Raw genomic sequence first — 17,777 nt, 5'->3', positions numbered from 1 at the left:
TTATAAGTTTGTTGGATTAAAGTTGGATTTTGGACTAAAGTTATACATATGAAGGACTAAAGTTATACAAATAAGGACTAGAGTTATACAAAAATTGATTAAAGTTATACAAATATGGACTAAAGTTATACAAAAATGGACAAAAGTTATACAAAAATGGACTAAAGCCATACGAAAATGGGCTAAAGTTATACAAAAAATTGGACTAAAGTTATACAAAAATGAACCAAAGTTATACAAAAATGAACCAAAGTTATACAAAAATAGACCAGAGTTATACAAAAATGCACCAAAGTTATACAAAAAATGGACTAAAGTTATACAAAAAATTGGACTAAAGTTATACAAAAATTGGACTAAAGTTATACCAAAATGAACCAAAGTTATACAAAAATGGACTAAAGTTAGTCCATATTTGTATAACTTTAATCCATATTTGTATAACTTTAGTCCATATTTGTATAACTTTAGTCCATTTTTGTATAACTTTGGTTCATTTTCGTATAACTTTGGTTCATTTTCGTATAACTTTGGTTCATTTTCGTATAACTTTAGTCCAATTTTTTGTATAACTTTAGTCCAATTTTTGTATGACTTTAGTCTTTTTTTGTATAACTTTGGTCTATTTTTGTATAACTTTGGTTCATGTTTGTATAACTTTAGTCCATTTTTGTATAACTTTGGTTCATTTTTGTATAACTTTGGTCCATTTTTGTATAACTTTAGTCCTTATTTGTATAACTTTAGCCCATATTTGTATAACTTTAATCCATATTTGTATAACTTTAGTCCGTTTCTGTATAACTTTGGTTCATTTTTGTATAACTTTGGTTCATTTTTGTATAACTTTGGTCCATTTTTGTATAACTTTGGTTCATTTTTGTATAACTTTAGTCCTTATTTGTATAACTTTAGTCCATATTTGTATAACTTTAGACCATTTTTGTATAACTTTAGTCCATTTTTGTATAACTTTAGTCCATTCTTTGTATAACTTTAGTCAATTTTTGTATAACTTCATACTTTTTTTGTATAACTTTAGTCCATTTTTGTATAACTTTAGTCAATTATAAGATTAAAATCAACAAATTATAAGAATTTTTATATGGCTAAGATTAAAACAACAAATTTTATGAAAAATATTTTAGTAGATCTTAGATGAAAAAAAAGTATCTCATAAAAAAAAACGAGATTTAAAACCCGAAATCTTAAAAAAAAAAAAGTATAACAAGAGATTTGAGAAAATGAATAAAAAACGAGAAGTAACAAAATAAAAGAAAATAAAAGACAACAACAAAAAATGAATGGAAAAAACAACTCAAAACATGAAAATAAACACCAAACGAAAAAAAAAAAAAAAAAAAAAAAAAAAAAAAGGTGGCGGCGGTGCGGTGGCGGCGGTGGTGGGTGGTGAGTTGGTGTCGGGTGGGATAGTGGTGGGTGGTGGTGAATGAGGAAGAGAAGAATGAATGATTTATTTGGGTTTTTTGATTTAATTGGATTTTTTGAGTTTTTTTATTTAATTGGAGTTTTTTGGTTTTATTTATTTATTTGGGTTTTGGGTTTTTTATTTATTTGGATTTTTTGGGTTTTTATTTTTTGGGGTTTTAGAGAGAAGATGAGTTGTGTGATATGTGAGAGAAGTGGATGAGAGGAAAAGAAGTTATAGTGAATTAGTGATTAATTAGAAGGATTAGTGAAGGAGGAGAGAATGAGTGATATTAGTCCATAAACACACTTTTGGAGGTTGATCCTGGTCATCCATCTCCCTCCATCCAATGGCTCACAATAGGACTTATGGACTCAAATATATAAATGGCCTTAGTTGATCCTTTCTATATATATATATATATATATATAGGGTCGGGATCCAGTGAGAACCACCCATATAATAAGAACCGTGAGAACCACCTTAATCTAATACAATAGTAGACGCGCGCGCAAAATCACCTACCCCTAAACATTCTAAACTTCGTCATTTCTCCTATTTTCGTTCCCTCTCATCATTCTTTCTCTCTCCTCGAATATCACCATCTTCACAACACCATTTTATGCGCGCCATTGATCCTCAACTACTGATCCATCAATCTCTTCAATGATCTACCTATTCGACGCGTCCTTCATTAATGGAACCTTTTTATTCAAGGTAATATTTCGAAATTGCTGATTAATTTGTTGAATTTGAAAATTAGGGTTCGGTAATTTGAGAAATTGTTTAAATTGGTTGAAATCGTGATATTGTTGGCTCAATTTTATGAATTAGACAGGTTTTACAATCGTCAAATTATTAGCTACGTGCAACAAATTGTTGCTATGTGTGTCAAATTAGGGTTTATAGTTTGATCTGTTTGTAATTTTTCAATTAATCGATTAAAATTAGGGTTTATAGTTTGATCTGTTTGTAATTTTTCAATTAATCGATTAAAATTAGGGTTTATAGTTTGATCTATTTGTAATTTTTCAATTAATCGATTAAAGTTGTTGAATTTGAGCAATTAGGGTTTCGTAAATTGAGAAATTAGGGTTCGGTAAAATTAGAAATTGCTTAAATTGGTTGAAATCGTGATATTGTTGGCTCAGTTTTATGAATTAGACAGGTTTTACAATTGTCAAACTATTAGCTACGTGCATCAAATTATTGCTATATGCATCAAAATTTCTAAATTTAGTTTTAGTAATAATTCCCTGATATGATTTTATTGTCAGTTATTTAATTTTAAGTCGTTGTTATTGCAGCAATGACATTCTTAGTTTAATGGGGTCGCGTAGTTCTTCTAATGTCATTACAAATGACATTACAAATGAAGGACAGATGATTGAAGTTATTGCATCTCAATCCATATCAGAAATATCTGCCCTTTACATTGATGTTCCTGAAATCGTACAAGGTACAATTCTGTTGAACTGTTGAATGATCAGATACTGTTCTATATAACCGTGTTGTTGTATACTTGAGTTGTAAATCTAAATCCTAACTCTACTTTAATTTCATCACATTTGCAGATGACATAGTAGACGAGGCAGAGGTAATAGATGAGGCAAAGGTAATAGAGGATGCAGAGGAGGAGGAGGAGGAGGAGGCGCCCGGTTCAAGCAACATGAATCGTATTTTTGGTTATCCTACCCATCTCAAGCCTGTTATTGGTATGGTCTTTGATACACTTGAACTCGGTATTGCCTTTTATGAAGCATATGGAAAAGAATGTGGGTTTGTGACTAGAAAAGGCTCACAAAGAATAAACAGGGTGTCACTACACATAAAACTTGTTTGTGTAATAAGGCTGGAGAATATGAAGCCAAAGGCAAAAAACACCGTAGGCAAAGGACTAGGGTAGGTTGCCTTGCTAGGATTAACTTTAAACGAATTGCTAACGGTAAATACCAAATTTATGGTTTTGTTGAAGGGCATAATCATATGCCAGCTACACCATTAACAATGGTACATCTGACGCAAACGAGAGAATTGAATATAGTTCATAAAAAAATGATAGTTGATAACTCAAAGGTTAACAAAGGTCCAGTTATGACCTATAGGATGTTTAAGGAGTATGTCAGAGGTTATCAGAATGTGGGTGCTTCATTGGAAGACTTTAAAAACTTTTCAAGGGATATCAAAAAGTTCTTGTCAGAAGGGGATGCTCAAATGCTTATTGAGCATTTTATGAAAATAAAAAGAATGTGTCCATCCTTTTACTTTGACTTTGAGGTAGATGAGAAAGGTAGATTGTCACATGTTTTCTGGGCTGACCCTATTAGTATAAAAACTTATTAGCTATTTGGGGACATGACATCCTTTGACACTACCTTTAGGAAAAATAAGTATAGAATGATATTCGCCCCTTTCACAGGGGTGGATCATCATAAGAGATGTGTGACCTTTGGGGCTGGGCTTCTTATTAATGAGAGCAAGGAGTCATTTGCTTGGTTATTTACGAGATTCCTAGAAGCTATGGGGGGTCGTTATCCTGTGTGTATAATAACTGACGAAGATTTGGGGATAGAAGGAGGACTTAAGAAAGTCTTTAAAGATAAAGTGCAACATAGATATTGCATGTGGCACATATTGAAGAAGTTGCCAGAGAAGGTAGGGCCTGTGATATGTAGAGAAACTGAGTTTTTGAAAGAGATAAACTCATGTGTTTGGGGCAAAGATGTGGAGCCTGCTGAATTTGAGGAAAGATGGACAGCCATTGTGGAAGCTCATGGGTTGTCGGATAATGAGTGGCTTCAGGAAAAGTATAGCATTAGACAATTTTGGATTCCAGCTTACTTTCGTGACTTGTTCTTATGAGGGTTGATGAGAACCACCTCGAGGTCCGAGTCAGAAAATCATTTTTTTAGCAATTTCACTAATCCAAATTTGACCCTTGTTGAATTTTGGATGCGCTTTGAGAGTGCAATGGATACACAACGATGGGCTCAATCAAAACTGATTGCACAATCTAAGTACTCGTTTCCTGACTTGGCTACTCCTCTAAACCTAGAAAAGCATGTAGCAGAAACCTACACTCCGAGAATTTTCGAGGAGTTCAAAGTGGAAATAAAAGCAGCATGCTTTACATGTGCCATTGGGGACAAAGAAAAAGATAAGAATCATGCAATTCTCTACATAGACGTCAAGGATCGTGTGAGAAAGAAAGACTATAAGGTGGGTTATAAGACAGCTGAAGTGAAACTAGTATGCAATTGCAAGAAATTTGAACGACATGGAATACTTTGTCGACATATTCTCTGTGTCCTAAAAGATTATGGTTTTGAGAAAATTCCAAGCGAATACCTACTTAATAGGTGGAGCAAACTAGCAACTTGCCAGTCAATCTTCAATTCTGATGGGCAGTTGCTTGCTGATTGCAGATCAGTCGATGCACAAAAGAACAAACTGACTGAATTGTGGTCAGAAATGTTCACTTGTGTATCACTAGTTGAACAGAGTCCTGTTAATTGTGATGAGTTACTAACCATTTTACGCGGGTTCAAGGAAAGGGTACTTGCAGAAATAACAAGTAGTGTCGCTGATGATGGTGGTAATAATAGTATTGGAAAGAAAAGGGACAAAAATGCGGAAATTGGAATGCTCTTGGGTACAAGTGTGCCTAGCGAAATTACAATTTTGTCGCCAAGACAATGCAAAACAAAGGCTCGGGAAAAAGAATGATTTCACAAAGAGAAAGAGCGGGGGAAGTCAATAAGAAACCACTAAGAAGATGCAAGGCTTGTGGGCAGATGGCGAACCACGACCGCAGGAATTGTGACCGACCAAAGGATCACTGACAAATAGTCGAGTAATTGATGTCTCTTATTAGCGCAAGTTTTCTATTTTTACCCTTTTTATTTTCCTCTAATTTTTATCTTTGCTGACATTTGCTTTCTTATGTGTGAGATTGAAGTTTTTTGCGAGGAATTGGACTTGTGCGGCGGAATTTTTGAGCATCATTTGAGAAGTCAACACTTGTTTTTAGGATTATTTTTTTTCATTTACAATTGTTTTGTAATAAATGTAACGGGAGTCTTCCGGATTTTTAAATTGTATATTTGAGAAGATGAAATTGTGATTCGATTTAAGAATAGAAAACATGTATTTCCCTGAGCAATTATGGCATGCACATACGAGCTCATTTTATGCACGTACGAAGTCATTTTATGCACGTGTGATAATTGTTTCTCCAAATTTGGTAATTAAAAAGCTGAAACATGTGATCATTTTATGCCAGCAATAAAATGTGATTAGTTGAATCATCATCGTGTACGACAAGTCGTTTAATATCATGCACATAAAAGGTTATTCCATGCACATAGAAGGCCATTTTATGCACAGATAACCCAAATGGGTTAATCCCCATGAGATGGGTTAATTCTCATTACAACACTTGTTTTTAGGATCATTTCAAGTCTCAAGACTTAAATGTGGGTTTTAATTCTCATTTCAAGTCTCGAAACTTAAATGTGAGTGATTATTGAAGAAGTCGGGCCAATTCTATCAGCACTTTAGGCACGGCCCAGCACGGCACGCTCAAAGTACATAGGAGTTGGTTTAAAGTTGAAGAATTAGTCAGGCACGCTCAAGCACGGCACGAGCATGACACAGGCCATAACCGAGCATAGCCTAGGCGATCTCTAAATAATGAAAGTAATTTTGTTTTGAAAAATTTCATGCATGTAGAAGGCTGTTCCGTACACATATAACGCCTTCTCATGCATGTAAATATGCAAGTTACTTTGGGATTTTAAAACAACACCACCCTGACAAATAGGGTAATTCTCATTACAAGTCTCATTAAAAAAGGCCATAATCTAGTGACATAATTGTGCCCCACACGTTAAAAAAGGTTGTTCCATACACATATAACGCCTCCTCAGGCACGCTCAAGTCTCACCCGAAAGTCGACAAATTACATGCACGTAGAAAGGTATTTCATACACATACAACGCCTTCTCATGCACGTAGGAGGGTCTTTCATACACGCAAAAGTTACTTGGAGTACCTACACATATGCAACCTACAAATTTACTCCACCTACAAACTAATGCCTGCCCAAATCAAAGAATCAACAAAAGACAATGAGAAGGTTCTCTGCCACTCCCGTTTGCTAAGCACGCAAACTCTCACCATATTCATGCAAAAATAACACCTATTTATAATCCTACAAAAAAAAGGTAGGGAAATATTGTTACGTTTAAAGTCACTTGACATCAATATTGAAAGTCTTGCAGTTAAAAGATTGGGAAATAATAGAAACAAAATTAGATAAAGCATTCGGTAGATATTGTTATTACCGTTCTCTTGTTTTCCTCCCATCTGATAAGATCTACAATCAAACTCTCACCATATTCATCCAAATTCTGCATATATATTTGACAACAATATTGAAAGTGTTGCAATAAAATATGTCGAATAATATTTGGCTAATATAACTTGGTTTAGACATCATTACCTCGTAACAAGTCTGATCGGACCATAATGATTGACAACTCAAGTTTTCTAGAAACTGCAGCAAATAGACTCCGCAAGAATACTATTTGAAATAAGGAAATTTGTTAAACGCTTTAAAATGGTGTGTATCCCATCGAAAATATTAAAAACGAGTAGAGTATAATTTAAACATGTAAGGTACCCATTCTTTTGTCGAGGCACATCCACAGTCACAAACGGAAAATTGTTTATTTGCAACAGCTTTTTGTATCCTGGAAAGTCTCTTGCAATAATCCTCAAAGCAGGAAATAACTACAAAAAACCAAAAAAATAAAAACACAATAATATAAAAGCGAAGGAAAACCAACACAAAATTGAGGTAACAAACCCCTAAGGCATACGGATATAATCATACCGTTTCAACTAAAAATTTACATCTTGTGTCAAGACGCCTAGGCAAGTTTGAGTCAAGTATAAAATTGGTCTTTTTAACAAAGTCAGACACGCAAGCAAACCAATGTTCACGGTCGACACAATAAGGGAAGAAAGCCTGCAAAAACGCCCATAGGGAAATGAAAAAGTGACGGGATAATTACCAGTTTGACGGAATAATATACAAACAAGTTAGACAGGATATTTAATTAAGTTCTTTCTTGGGCAAGTAGTAAATTCCGTCGATATAATAAAATAAAAAAGTGATGGGATAATTACCAGTTTAGCTTTGGTTAGACTTTTGGGCAAAATCGAAGCTTAATGTACTGACTTTGAAAACTGTTTTTAGCGACAACATCCTGAAAGTTGAGAAAATTTGTGAAAAATGTTGGTAATTCCAAGTAGAAACATTAGCGGTTACTAAGGATGAATATGAATACCTTGATTATTGTCGGAAAGTACATAAGATTTGGTCTTTCAAGTGTTAAACGAAGACCAACAAGGTCAATTACCATATCCATGATCCATTTTCCTCCAAACAAAGTCGACATTCCTTCTTGGGTTACTTGCAGCCATGGAGTGTCTACAACAATGTCACTAATAATGCACATATTGTAATTAGATGCACACAGAACAACAAAGTGGACAAAAAAAAACTCAAAAAGATGCTATATGGTCAGTGATAACTTACTCCTTATTTGCCACATTTGTCCTACTAAAATTCATCAAGTGTTCATCTGTATAGGGCAAGTCTCGTGGAACTTCATTCCTGGGAAGAAAAAGGAAAAACACAGAACAATTACATAACCATAGCACACTTTTAATAAACGAGGAGTCATCATATGGTAATGAGAAGCATTGTTGGTAAAAGATTTCTGATTACCGAATCACACAGCCATTCTTGTAAGCCTTTGGTTTAGACGTCACTTGATCTTTCACGATGTTGTCTTGCCAAGTCAAAATTTCATTGCAAACCCTCACAATGTAACGCTTCACATCGCCTACGAACAATGATATAAAGTGAAATCAACAGCAAAACCTACATATCTAATACACATACCTACATATCTAATACACATACAAGGCTGATTCATGAAAGAACAAAGCTAATACATGCATGTTGATGGCTTCTGGCGTTAGGAAATATAGAAACACCAACTAAAAATTTGACTTAAATAATGGAGACTTACGTCCTTGAGCAGCTTTAAAGTATACCGACACTTATTCCCATTGTACGTCTCCATATGTCGCATCATGTAAATTCCAGTATCACGCTCGACAGAGAAACTTTTATTCGGAACATACTCTTTGGCTACTACAAAATATGTAGCATGCAGCTTTGGAATCATGGAAGAAAGCTTTGCACTTAACTATTTCTTCTGTTAGACAGAAGACAATGCCAAGCAAATAAGTTCGTTATATAAGAATTAAATCAGACATTTAACATACTTATTGACAAACGGTGTGAAAACATACCACATATTGAACATTGACATGAAAATCTACACAACCTGGATCACACAAAACAATGAAGAAGTGGGCTGGGTGCAACAACAGGGAAAAAAACCTGTCAAACAATGATTAGTTGGATTTGTATATTATTTAATTATGTATTTCGAAAACTTTTAAAATATTGAACAACTTACCAATTTCACGTCTCTATAGTTTATATCCAATGAGGCTATTTGTTGTTTTAATTAGGTGACCCGTATTAGAGAATAAAAATGTACAAGTTGATAACTTAGACCAACAAAATTTAAATATCAAACTTACATCAGTTGTTTCAGTGAGAAAGAGACAGGAAATTGATCTACGATCTCTTAACCTGTTTCCATTATTCAGATAATCACACCACACATTGATCACGTCGATGTTAACGCTACCACCAAATAGCAAGGTCTTCATATCATATCGTGTAAGAATCTTGCCGCCACGGTAAACGAATTTAACCTCGCTACAAAAATAAAACCTTAGTGTTATAGAAAGAAAATATAATACATATATCGAATAAGAAATAAATAAAAGCAAAATTAATAGACTAATACATACCCTTCATCTAAGTCAGCAGCAAATGCATAGTCACCCATCAGTTTTTCAGACTGACTCAAGGTATCCATCACGTTCACATTTCGTATGAAAAAAGGTGAACGAAAAACGTCAGGTAACTCAACGTTTCTCTTACACTTCCGAGTCTGGGAGGGGACGGTTGTGGACAGTTCTACAAGTGGAGAAGAAGGCATAATTGGAGATTCATTCAATGATAGTTGTGACGAGATAAGTATTGGTGATGCAGAGGGTGGATTGGAAGGTGCAGCTGATGTGCTTGCACGGGGAGGGGAATGAATAGAAGGTGCAGTGGAAGTGCTTCCACGGGTAGGGGATGGGATTGAAGGTGTAGCTGACGTTGTTGCACAGGAAGGGGATGGAATGACAGGTGCAGTTGACGTGCTCGCATGGGGAACATCACACATATCACCAGACCTCTGTGCTTCGCGGAACTCTTGAGATGTATTTAACGCATCCTCACCGTGAAAGAGACTGAAAGATGGTCCCTCCATGAGTTCCTTGTCCATCTTTTCCTTCGTAACTTGGTGTTCTTTAAATGCCTCACCAACACGGTTATATGCACTATTCAGAATCCCCTCTAAATCAGCCAAGATGTTGGGATCGTTGTAAAACTCATCAGAGTCCATATAATCAACATACTTCTTCCCCTCCTCCACTTTACCCTCATCCTTTCTCTCCTCTTCCTCCATTTCATGGTCATCTTTCTCCTTGACCTTCTCAAATTTATCCTCCACTTTACCCTCATCGTTTCTCTCCTCTTCCTCCATTTCATGGTCATCTTTCTCTTCATCCTTTCTCTCCTCTTCTTCCATCTCAGATTCTTCTTTACTTTGTCTTTGAAAGTGAAAACCCTTCAAATAACGAATCACCAAAGTCGACATTTTGCAATAACGACTTCCATACCAGGGAACCACAAACTTTGCTTGCATGATTGTCTTTGAGAATGCACCATAGTCTGTCTGCAAGAGTAACAAAGCAATTCCCGCTAAAAACTTGATACAATCTGTTGTTTTCTTATCAACGGGACCTCCTTCTTCAGTATCCTCAACCTTTCCCTTTCCCGTTGTCGTCACTCCAGCACCCTCAACATTTTCCTTTCCCTTTGTCGTCACTGTATCATCAACCCGTTTGTCAGTTTCAGACACGAGTGCTTTATAAACAAATCTGTCTTCTACACGCCCCTCTCCAAAACCATTTGCCTCATGTTTTTCCATCTTCACCCTCTCTCTGATACATTCGTCAGACCAATTGGCTAACAAAGGGAAAGATCGAACGACCGTTCTTGTCTTGAAAACGACTCTATCCAAGTAGATAAGACAGAAAATGAGAATTGGTCCCTTAAAGGACGTACCAGGGTCTTTAGCTGCTGCCTTTTTCCAGGAAATGACATTTTCAATCATGTTGACTCGTGCAAACTTGCACCAATTAAATTTAGGTACATCAGACAGATCGGACAGGCAGCTTAATATACGAGTGCTGAGATTATCGGCCGCGAGACCAAAAGACACCCTAGAGGGGCCGAGTGAACCCTTTTTTGGGGACGGGATTTAAAGTAGGGGGCCGGCTATCCTAAAACGGGACGGGAAAGTGTTGAGGGTTGGATTAGGTGGACCGCTACCGCGGATCTGCCTAATCCAACCCTCAACCCTTTCCCTTCTCACATTATCGGCCGCGAGACCAAAAGACACCCTAGAGAGGATGAGTGAACCCTTTTTTTTTGGGACGGGAGTTAAAGTAGAGGGCCGGGTATCCTAAAACGGGACGGGAAAGGGTTGAGGGTTGGATTAGGCGGACCGCTACCGCGGATCCGCCTAATCCAACCCTCAACCCTTTCCCTTATTTTTCAGACATGTGGAAGACTGTTTAATGCACATACTCTGCTTTGTCATGCATGTACACGGTTGTTTAATAAACATATGTTGCCGCGTATCCTAAAACGGGACGGGAAAGGGTTGAGGGCTGGATTAGGCGGACCGCTACCGCGGATCCGCCTAATCCAACCCTCAACCCTTTCCCTTATTCCTCATTGTAAGGTGAGGTTGCATTTTGTGAGGCTGTCAAAGTTAATGTTGATTAGTTCATGCAGGTGTAGGGTTGTTTAATGTACATATATTTTTCTTTCATGCATGTGCAACGCTACGTCATGTACTGATAAGGAATTTTGTTTTCATGAATGTGCAAGAGTAAACTGATTTTCTTACTCAAATTGCTTGGGTCAACAGCATCAGTTGTTGCAGCTTTCGATTTTGCTAAAAAATAATCTTTGACTGACCGACCTCCTTTTAGTAGAATTTTTCTTGGCTGCAACACTCTTTCGCCCCATATCTATCAATCATTTGAGGGATATTGTAAAGACAGTTGAAAGACAAACTGTTCTACAAATCACATGTTTATAATGAAGGCAGATTGCAGCATTTCACAGTTAATTATGTTGCAAAACAATGGTGAAAATCATAATACGACTTGATGAATACAGATGAAAACTAAGTAAAATTGGGAAATGAAAGAACATAAGCTGTGAAAGTCAAATCAAAAATATAATATATATATATATATATATATATATATATATATATATATATATATATATATATATATATATATATATATATATATATATATATATATATATATATATATATATATGTCAACCCAACATTCATAACAACTTCTACAATCCAAAATGCCAAAACTAATTACATAATTATTAGTAAAGCCTGACAAAAAGGAACATTTAAACCTTAACGTTCAATACCCTAAGTGGCCTAAGTACAAATACAGTACGTTGGCCAGAAAGTTGTACAAACTTCTGATAGACCTACGTCAAATCAACGACTTCAACATAAGAGAACCTTCGACGAGCTAGTAAGGGTGTTGCTATTGCTTTCGCTTCTTCATGTGACAAAGGTGGCATATCCCGCAACATCTCATCAACTTGCTTAATTTGACTGTCATTAAGTGGATTGAGATGGGTGTTCTGAAAAACATTTCTTTGTTGGTGAACATGCATGACGAATTTGGCTGCCATATTACCCGTCATAAAACACTTGCATCTTTTGGAAATTAGTCTACCACGACTACGCACTATCCTCACGCCATTAATGTCATTAAATCGCAAAGTTTGCAGGTAAGCTATCAGAACACCAGGTGAATACGGGAAGAAAAGAAAGAGTTTAGCCCACAATTTGCAGACATTGGCCATGCTTGCCCTATCAGAGCATTTATCAAGGTGATTGAAGATTTCTAACACAAGATTTGGATCAGTTAAGACATCATATCTTGATTGATTGCGACGATCAGTGAACTCCACTTTGGTAACTTGACCAAGGTAACTCAGAGAGTCAGTTTTCTCTTTGACATAATGTTGGATAAAAAGTTCTTGTTCTACTTCCTCGCGATTGACTACCAAACCTTTGCACCAATTTTCCATTTTTTAATGTTTCTGTATGCAGAATTGAAAAGAAGGAATACTTTTAAATGGAGAAAATATGTAAAAATTTACTTGACTCAGTATAATAGTTACTAACGTTAGTAGCTTTACTCACAGCGCATATGCTACTTAGTATGCATTGTTTGAGCTTGACATTTAAACAATTTCAGTAGAAAATCAGCAACAAACATCAACAACAACATGGGGAATCAGGGTTTGATTATTGCGTAGTTAGGTTAATTAGCGAAAATGTGAACAACAAGACTACAAATCTAAGAATTTGCCATATAAGGACAATGAATTAGCGTAATTAGCAAAAAATTTGGAAGTTCAGTCCCTAATTTCATGATTTCAACTAATGTACTTAGTTTCTTAACTTCCCCAACCCTCATTTCCAAGTTTCCCCAATCTAATTCACCCAAACCCTAATTTAACAAACATAATTCATTATTCTGACTGTAACACATTAATGAAGGCGTAAATTCAACTAATATGGTCGACAAATTTAAAAACTACAAAGACAGACACACTGAAACCCTAATTTCGCCAAATCAGTCCCTAATTTCATGATTTCAACTAATGTACCTAATTTGACAAACATAATTCATAATTCCGACTATAACAAATTAATGAAGGCTTAAGTTCAACTTATTTAGTCGACATAAAAATTGCAAAGACAGAAACACAGAAACCCTAATTTCGCAAAAGCAGTCCCTAATTTCATGATTTCAACTAATGTACCTAATTTGACAAACATAATTCATAATTCCGACTATAACAAATTAATGAAGGCTTAAGTTCAACTAATTTAGTTGACATAAAAATTGCAAAGACAGAAACACAGAAACCCTAATTTCGCTAAAAATTAATCATGAATATCGGAAGTTTACCTCGTTGAATTACCAGGATCTGTTGCTGGAAAAACGTCGAAGATTTTGATCGGCGAGGAACTTGATCGGAATATTTGTGACGCTCGAAAATGGAGGAAGGATCTAGAACGATGGTTTCGAAGAGAGAGAAAGGGAGATGAGTGAAAAGGGGAATTTGTACAATGGAAATGATGGACGGGTTTGGGTAATAGCGTTAGTTACAAAGTTTTGTTCAATTATAAGTGGTTCTCATGGTTCTCATTATCTTGTTGGTTCTCATAGGATCCCAAATCTATCTATCTATCTATCTATCTATCTATCTATCTATATATATATATATATATATATATATATATATATATATATATATATATATATATATATATATATATATATATATATATATATATATATATATATAGAATCAGGATCCCGTACGAACCAAATTATGGTGCGAACCGTACGAACTAATAAAAACAAACTATTTACGTCATTTTCAGCCCAAATCACACACCAAATCCACTTTATATTATCACTTTTCCCTGTTCTCACTTCTCCCCTAACCACACAACCAGTCAACCTCATTCTTCATGGCTTTCAATTTTTCCGTCACCGACCATGCTCTCCGACGGCGACGACGACCACGACCACCACCAAAATCATCCCACATCATTTATTTATTATTTCTTTATTTATAATCACCAAATCTAATCATTCACCTTCTTCAATCCCGACCACAACCATACCATCGCCGGAGCTCCCTGTTGTCCTATCTCCGGCAGAACCTCATTCACATCCTCCATTTTCGATACTCTCCAACTCTTATAATTAATTTTGTGGTTTTTTTTTCATCTTTTTTTTTCTTTTTCCAATTCTTAGATCTACTTAGAAATACAATTAATTTCGAAAAACTAATCATATACTTGCAATCCTTGAGAAATTTCGATGTTAGTTGACTTGTCGACAATGGTCGTGTGCTAGAAATCATCAAATATCTAGCATATTGAAATAATAGCTCCACCATTGACGGATCTTCATCTGTTTGAAATGATCGGATCCTATCACCGTGGAGTCCGGCTTGTTTTGTCTTTGCTTTTAACGCTTCAGTGAAACCCGGTGAAATAATTCCTGGTAGTCGTCCAAATGCCGGGAATAAAGCGTGGAATACGAGAGTTTCTTTATCAAGTTCATCATACTTTGAGCGTCTGAAGACGGATCCTTCCCTGTATCCGCAGGCCTGGTGAATGGCCCAACAAATGATGATGATGCCACCAGATGAATCACAGCCCAATCTGCATTTTCAACTCTGATTTTCCGATCATCTGACTGATGAATTTTCCTGTTTTCACTACCAATTTGTAAATCCAAAGAGAACACAATTCCTGATGGATAATCCTCAGACTGAGGCGGGTTTCGTACACTTGGACAACTACCTTCCAATATAATCTGGGTCTTGTCATTTTTGTAAGAAATATGATCCATTTGGCTATTTAGATAAGCCGTGAAAGAAATCGAGCTGTTTTCGTTTTCGTTGTACTGAAACTCAGAAAGACATGAAGGAAAGAAAGAAGAGGAGAAATAGGGTGATACTCCCAGATACCAAATGATAATTGACAGTAAGTTTAATTTCGAAATAGGGTGATCATGAATTTTGTTGATCCAAGACGTTTTTTGTTTTAATTTTGAAAGTGTAATAAAAATTGAAGAATGAGGTGATATTGAGAGAAGCTGTGAGACGAATGATTGTGGGATGGTGGTGTGTAGTCGGGTCAGTTTGGTAGTGGTGGTGGTGGTGTTGGTGGGTGTGGTGGCGGTGGTGGTGGTGGCGACGGTGGTGAGGGTGGGCAGTGGATACACAAGATATCAACCCAGATACACACGGTATTGATACTGGATACATGTGTATCCGGCAGTATAACCATGTGTATCTGGTATTAATACGATGTGTATTCGAAAAAATGAACTTGCGTATCCAGAAGTATTATAATGCGTATCTGACTTTAATGTCATGTGTATCCGCAAAAAATATAAAATGTATCCGCAAAAAATATAAAACGTATTCGAGAGTTAGTGTTAAAACTTGTAACAATTTCCATAAAGTGTATCCGCTAATAATATAAAATGTATCCGCAAATAGTATAAAATGTATCTCGGAGTTAGTCTTAAAACTCCCAAAAAATTAGTGTTAAAAAAGTCTAAATGTTAGTGTGGAAAAAATGTATCTACATATGTTATAAAATGTATGTGAATAAGAGGTGTACCTAGTAAGGAAACAAAGTGTATCCGCAAAAAAAAAAAAAAAAAAAAAAAAAAAAAAAAATTGGGTTGAAGCTAGTTAGTTGCACGGTTCGCACCGTAACTCGCCCAGACTGAACCCGCCCCTATATATATATATATATATATATATATATATATATATATATATATATATATATATATATATATATATATATATATATATATATAGGAAGGATCAACTAAGGCCACTTATATATTTGAGTCCATAAGTCCTTCTAAGGGCCATTGGATGGTGAAGATGGATGGCCAAGATCAACCTCCAAAAAGTGTGTTTATGGACTAATATCACTCATTCTCTCCTCCTTCACTAATCCTTCTAATTAATCACTAATTCACTATAACTTCTTTTCCTCCCATCCACTTCTCTCACATATCACACAACTCATCTTCTCTCAAAAATCCAAAAAAAAAACCCCAAAAAATCCAAATAAATAAAAAACCCCAAAACCCAAATAAATAAATAAAACCCAAAAAATCCAATTAAATCAAAAAACCCAAAAAATCCAAATAAATCAAAAAACCCAAATAAATCATTCATTCTTCTCTTCCTCATTCACCACCACCCACCACTATCCCACCCGACACCAACTCACCACCCACCACCGCCGCCACCACACCGCCGCCACTTGTTTTTTTTTTTTTTTTTTTGTTCACCTCGGTTTTTTTTTTCCGTTTGGTGTTTATTTTTATGTTTTGAGTTGTTTTTTCCATTCATTTTTTTTTGTTGTCTTTTATTTTCTTTTATTTTGTTACTTCTCGTTTTTTATTCATTTTCTCAAATCTCTTCTTGTTATACTTTTTTTTTAAGATTTCGGGTTTTAAATCTCGTTTTTTTTTATGAGATACTTTTTTTTCATCTAAGATCTACTAAAATATTTTTCATAAAATTTGTTGTTTTAATTTTAGCCATATAAAAATTCTTATAATTTGTTGATTTTAATCTTATAATTGACTAAAGTTATACAAAAATGGACTAAAGTTATACAAAAAAAGACTGAAGTTATACAAAAATTGACTAAAGTTATACAAAGAATGGACTAAAGTTATATACAAAAATGGACTAAAGTTATACAAAAATGGACTAAAGTTATACAAATATGGACTAAAGTTATACAAAATTGGACTAAAGTTATACAAAAGTGAACCAAAGTTATACAAAAATGGACCAACGTTATACAAAAATGGACTAAAGTTATACAAATATGGAGTAAAGTTATACAAATATGGACTAAAGTTATACAAAATTGGACTAAAGTTATACAAATATGGAGTAAAGTTATACAAAATTAGTCTAATTTTTGTATAACTTTAGTCTTTTTTTGTATAACTTTGGTCTATTTTTGTATAACTTTAGTCCATATTTGTATAACTTTAGTCCATTTTTGTATAACTTTGGTTCATTTTTGTATAACTTTGGTTCATTTTTGTATAACTTTGGTTCATTTTTGTATAACTTTAGTCCAATTTTTTGTATAACTTTAGTCCAATTTTTGTATAACTTTAGTCTTTTTTTGTATAACTTTGGTCTATTTTTGTATAACTTTAGTCCATATTTGTATAACTTTAATCCAACTTTGTATAACTTTAGTCTATTTTGGTATAACTTTAGTCCATTTTTGTATAACTTTAATCAATTTTTGTATAACTTTAGTCCTTATTTGTATAACTTTAGTCCATATTTGTATAACTTCAGTCCATTTTTGTATAACTTTCGTCATTTCCGATAAATTAATTGGAGTTTTATATAACTTTAGTCCAAAATTTGTGTAAC

The 17,777-nt window shown here is 34.8% G+C and overlaps 2 protein-coding genes across 2 annotated transcripts; both read left to right on the top strand.

Moving 5' to 3' along the window:
* Window positions 1-3,484: 3,484 nt before the first annotated feature.
* On the top strand, window positions 3,485-4,291 carry LOC141620481 (protein FAR-RED IMPAIRED RESPONSE 1-like). The gene is made up of 2 exons (XM_074437339.1): window positions 3,485-3,719; window positions 3,849-4,291. The coding sequence occupies exons 1-2, from the start codon at window positions 3,485-3,487 to the stop codon at window positions 4,289-4,291; spliced, it is 678 nt and encodes a 225-aa protein (XP_074293440.1).
* A 108-nt stretch (window positions 4,292-4,399) lies between these two features.
* Window positions 4,400-5,155, top strand: LOC141620480 (protein FAR-RED ELONGATED HYPOCOTYL 3-like). The gene has a single exon (XM_074437338.1). The coding sequence runs from the start codon at window positions 4,400-4,402 to the stop codon at window positions 5,153-5,155; it is 756 nt and encodes a 251-aa protein (XP_074293439.1).
* Window positions 5,156-17,777: the final 12,622 nt, after the last annotated feature.

Source organism: Silene latifolia, chromosome X (assembly GCF_048544455.1).
Source record: "Silene latifolia isolate original U9 population chromosome X, ASM4854445v1, whole genome shotgun sequence".
In the NCBI taxonomy this organism is placed as follows: Eukaryota; Viridiplantae; Streptophyta; class Magnoliopsida; order Caryophyllales; family Caryophyllaceae; genus Silene; species Silene latifolia.
This window is presented reverse-complemented; position numbering and strand designations above follow the sequence as displayed.

Excerpts from the sequence above, each read along its gene's own strand:
- LOC141620481 (XM_074437339.1), top strand. The coding sequence starts at position 3,485 with ATGATAGTTGATAACTCAAAGGTTAACAAAGGTCCAGTTATGACCTAT. Across the intron at positions 3,720-3,848 it reads CTTTGAGGTAGATGAGAAAG|GGGTGGATCATCATAAGAGA; the intron begins GTAGATTGTCAC and ends CCCCTTTCACAG.
- LOC141620480 (XM_074437338.1), top strand. The coding sequence starts at position 4,400 with ATGGATACACAACGATGGGCTCAATCAAAACTGATTGCACAATCTAAG.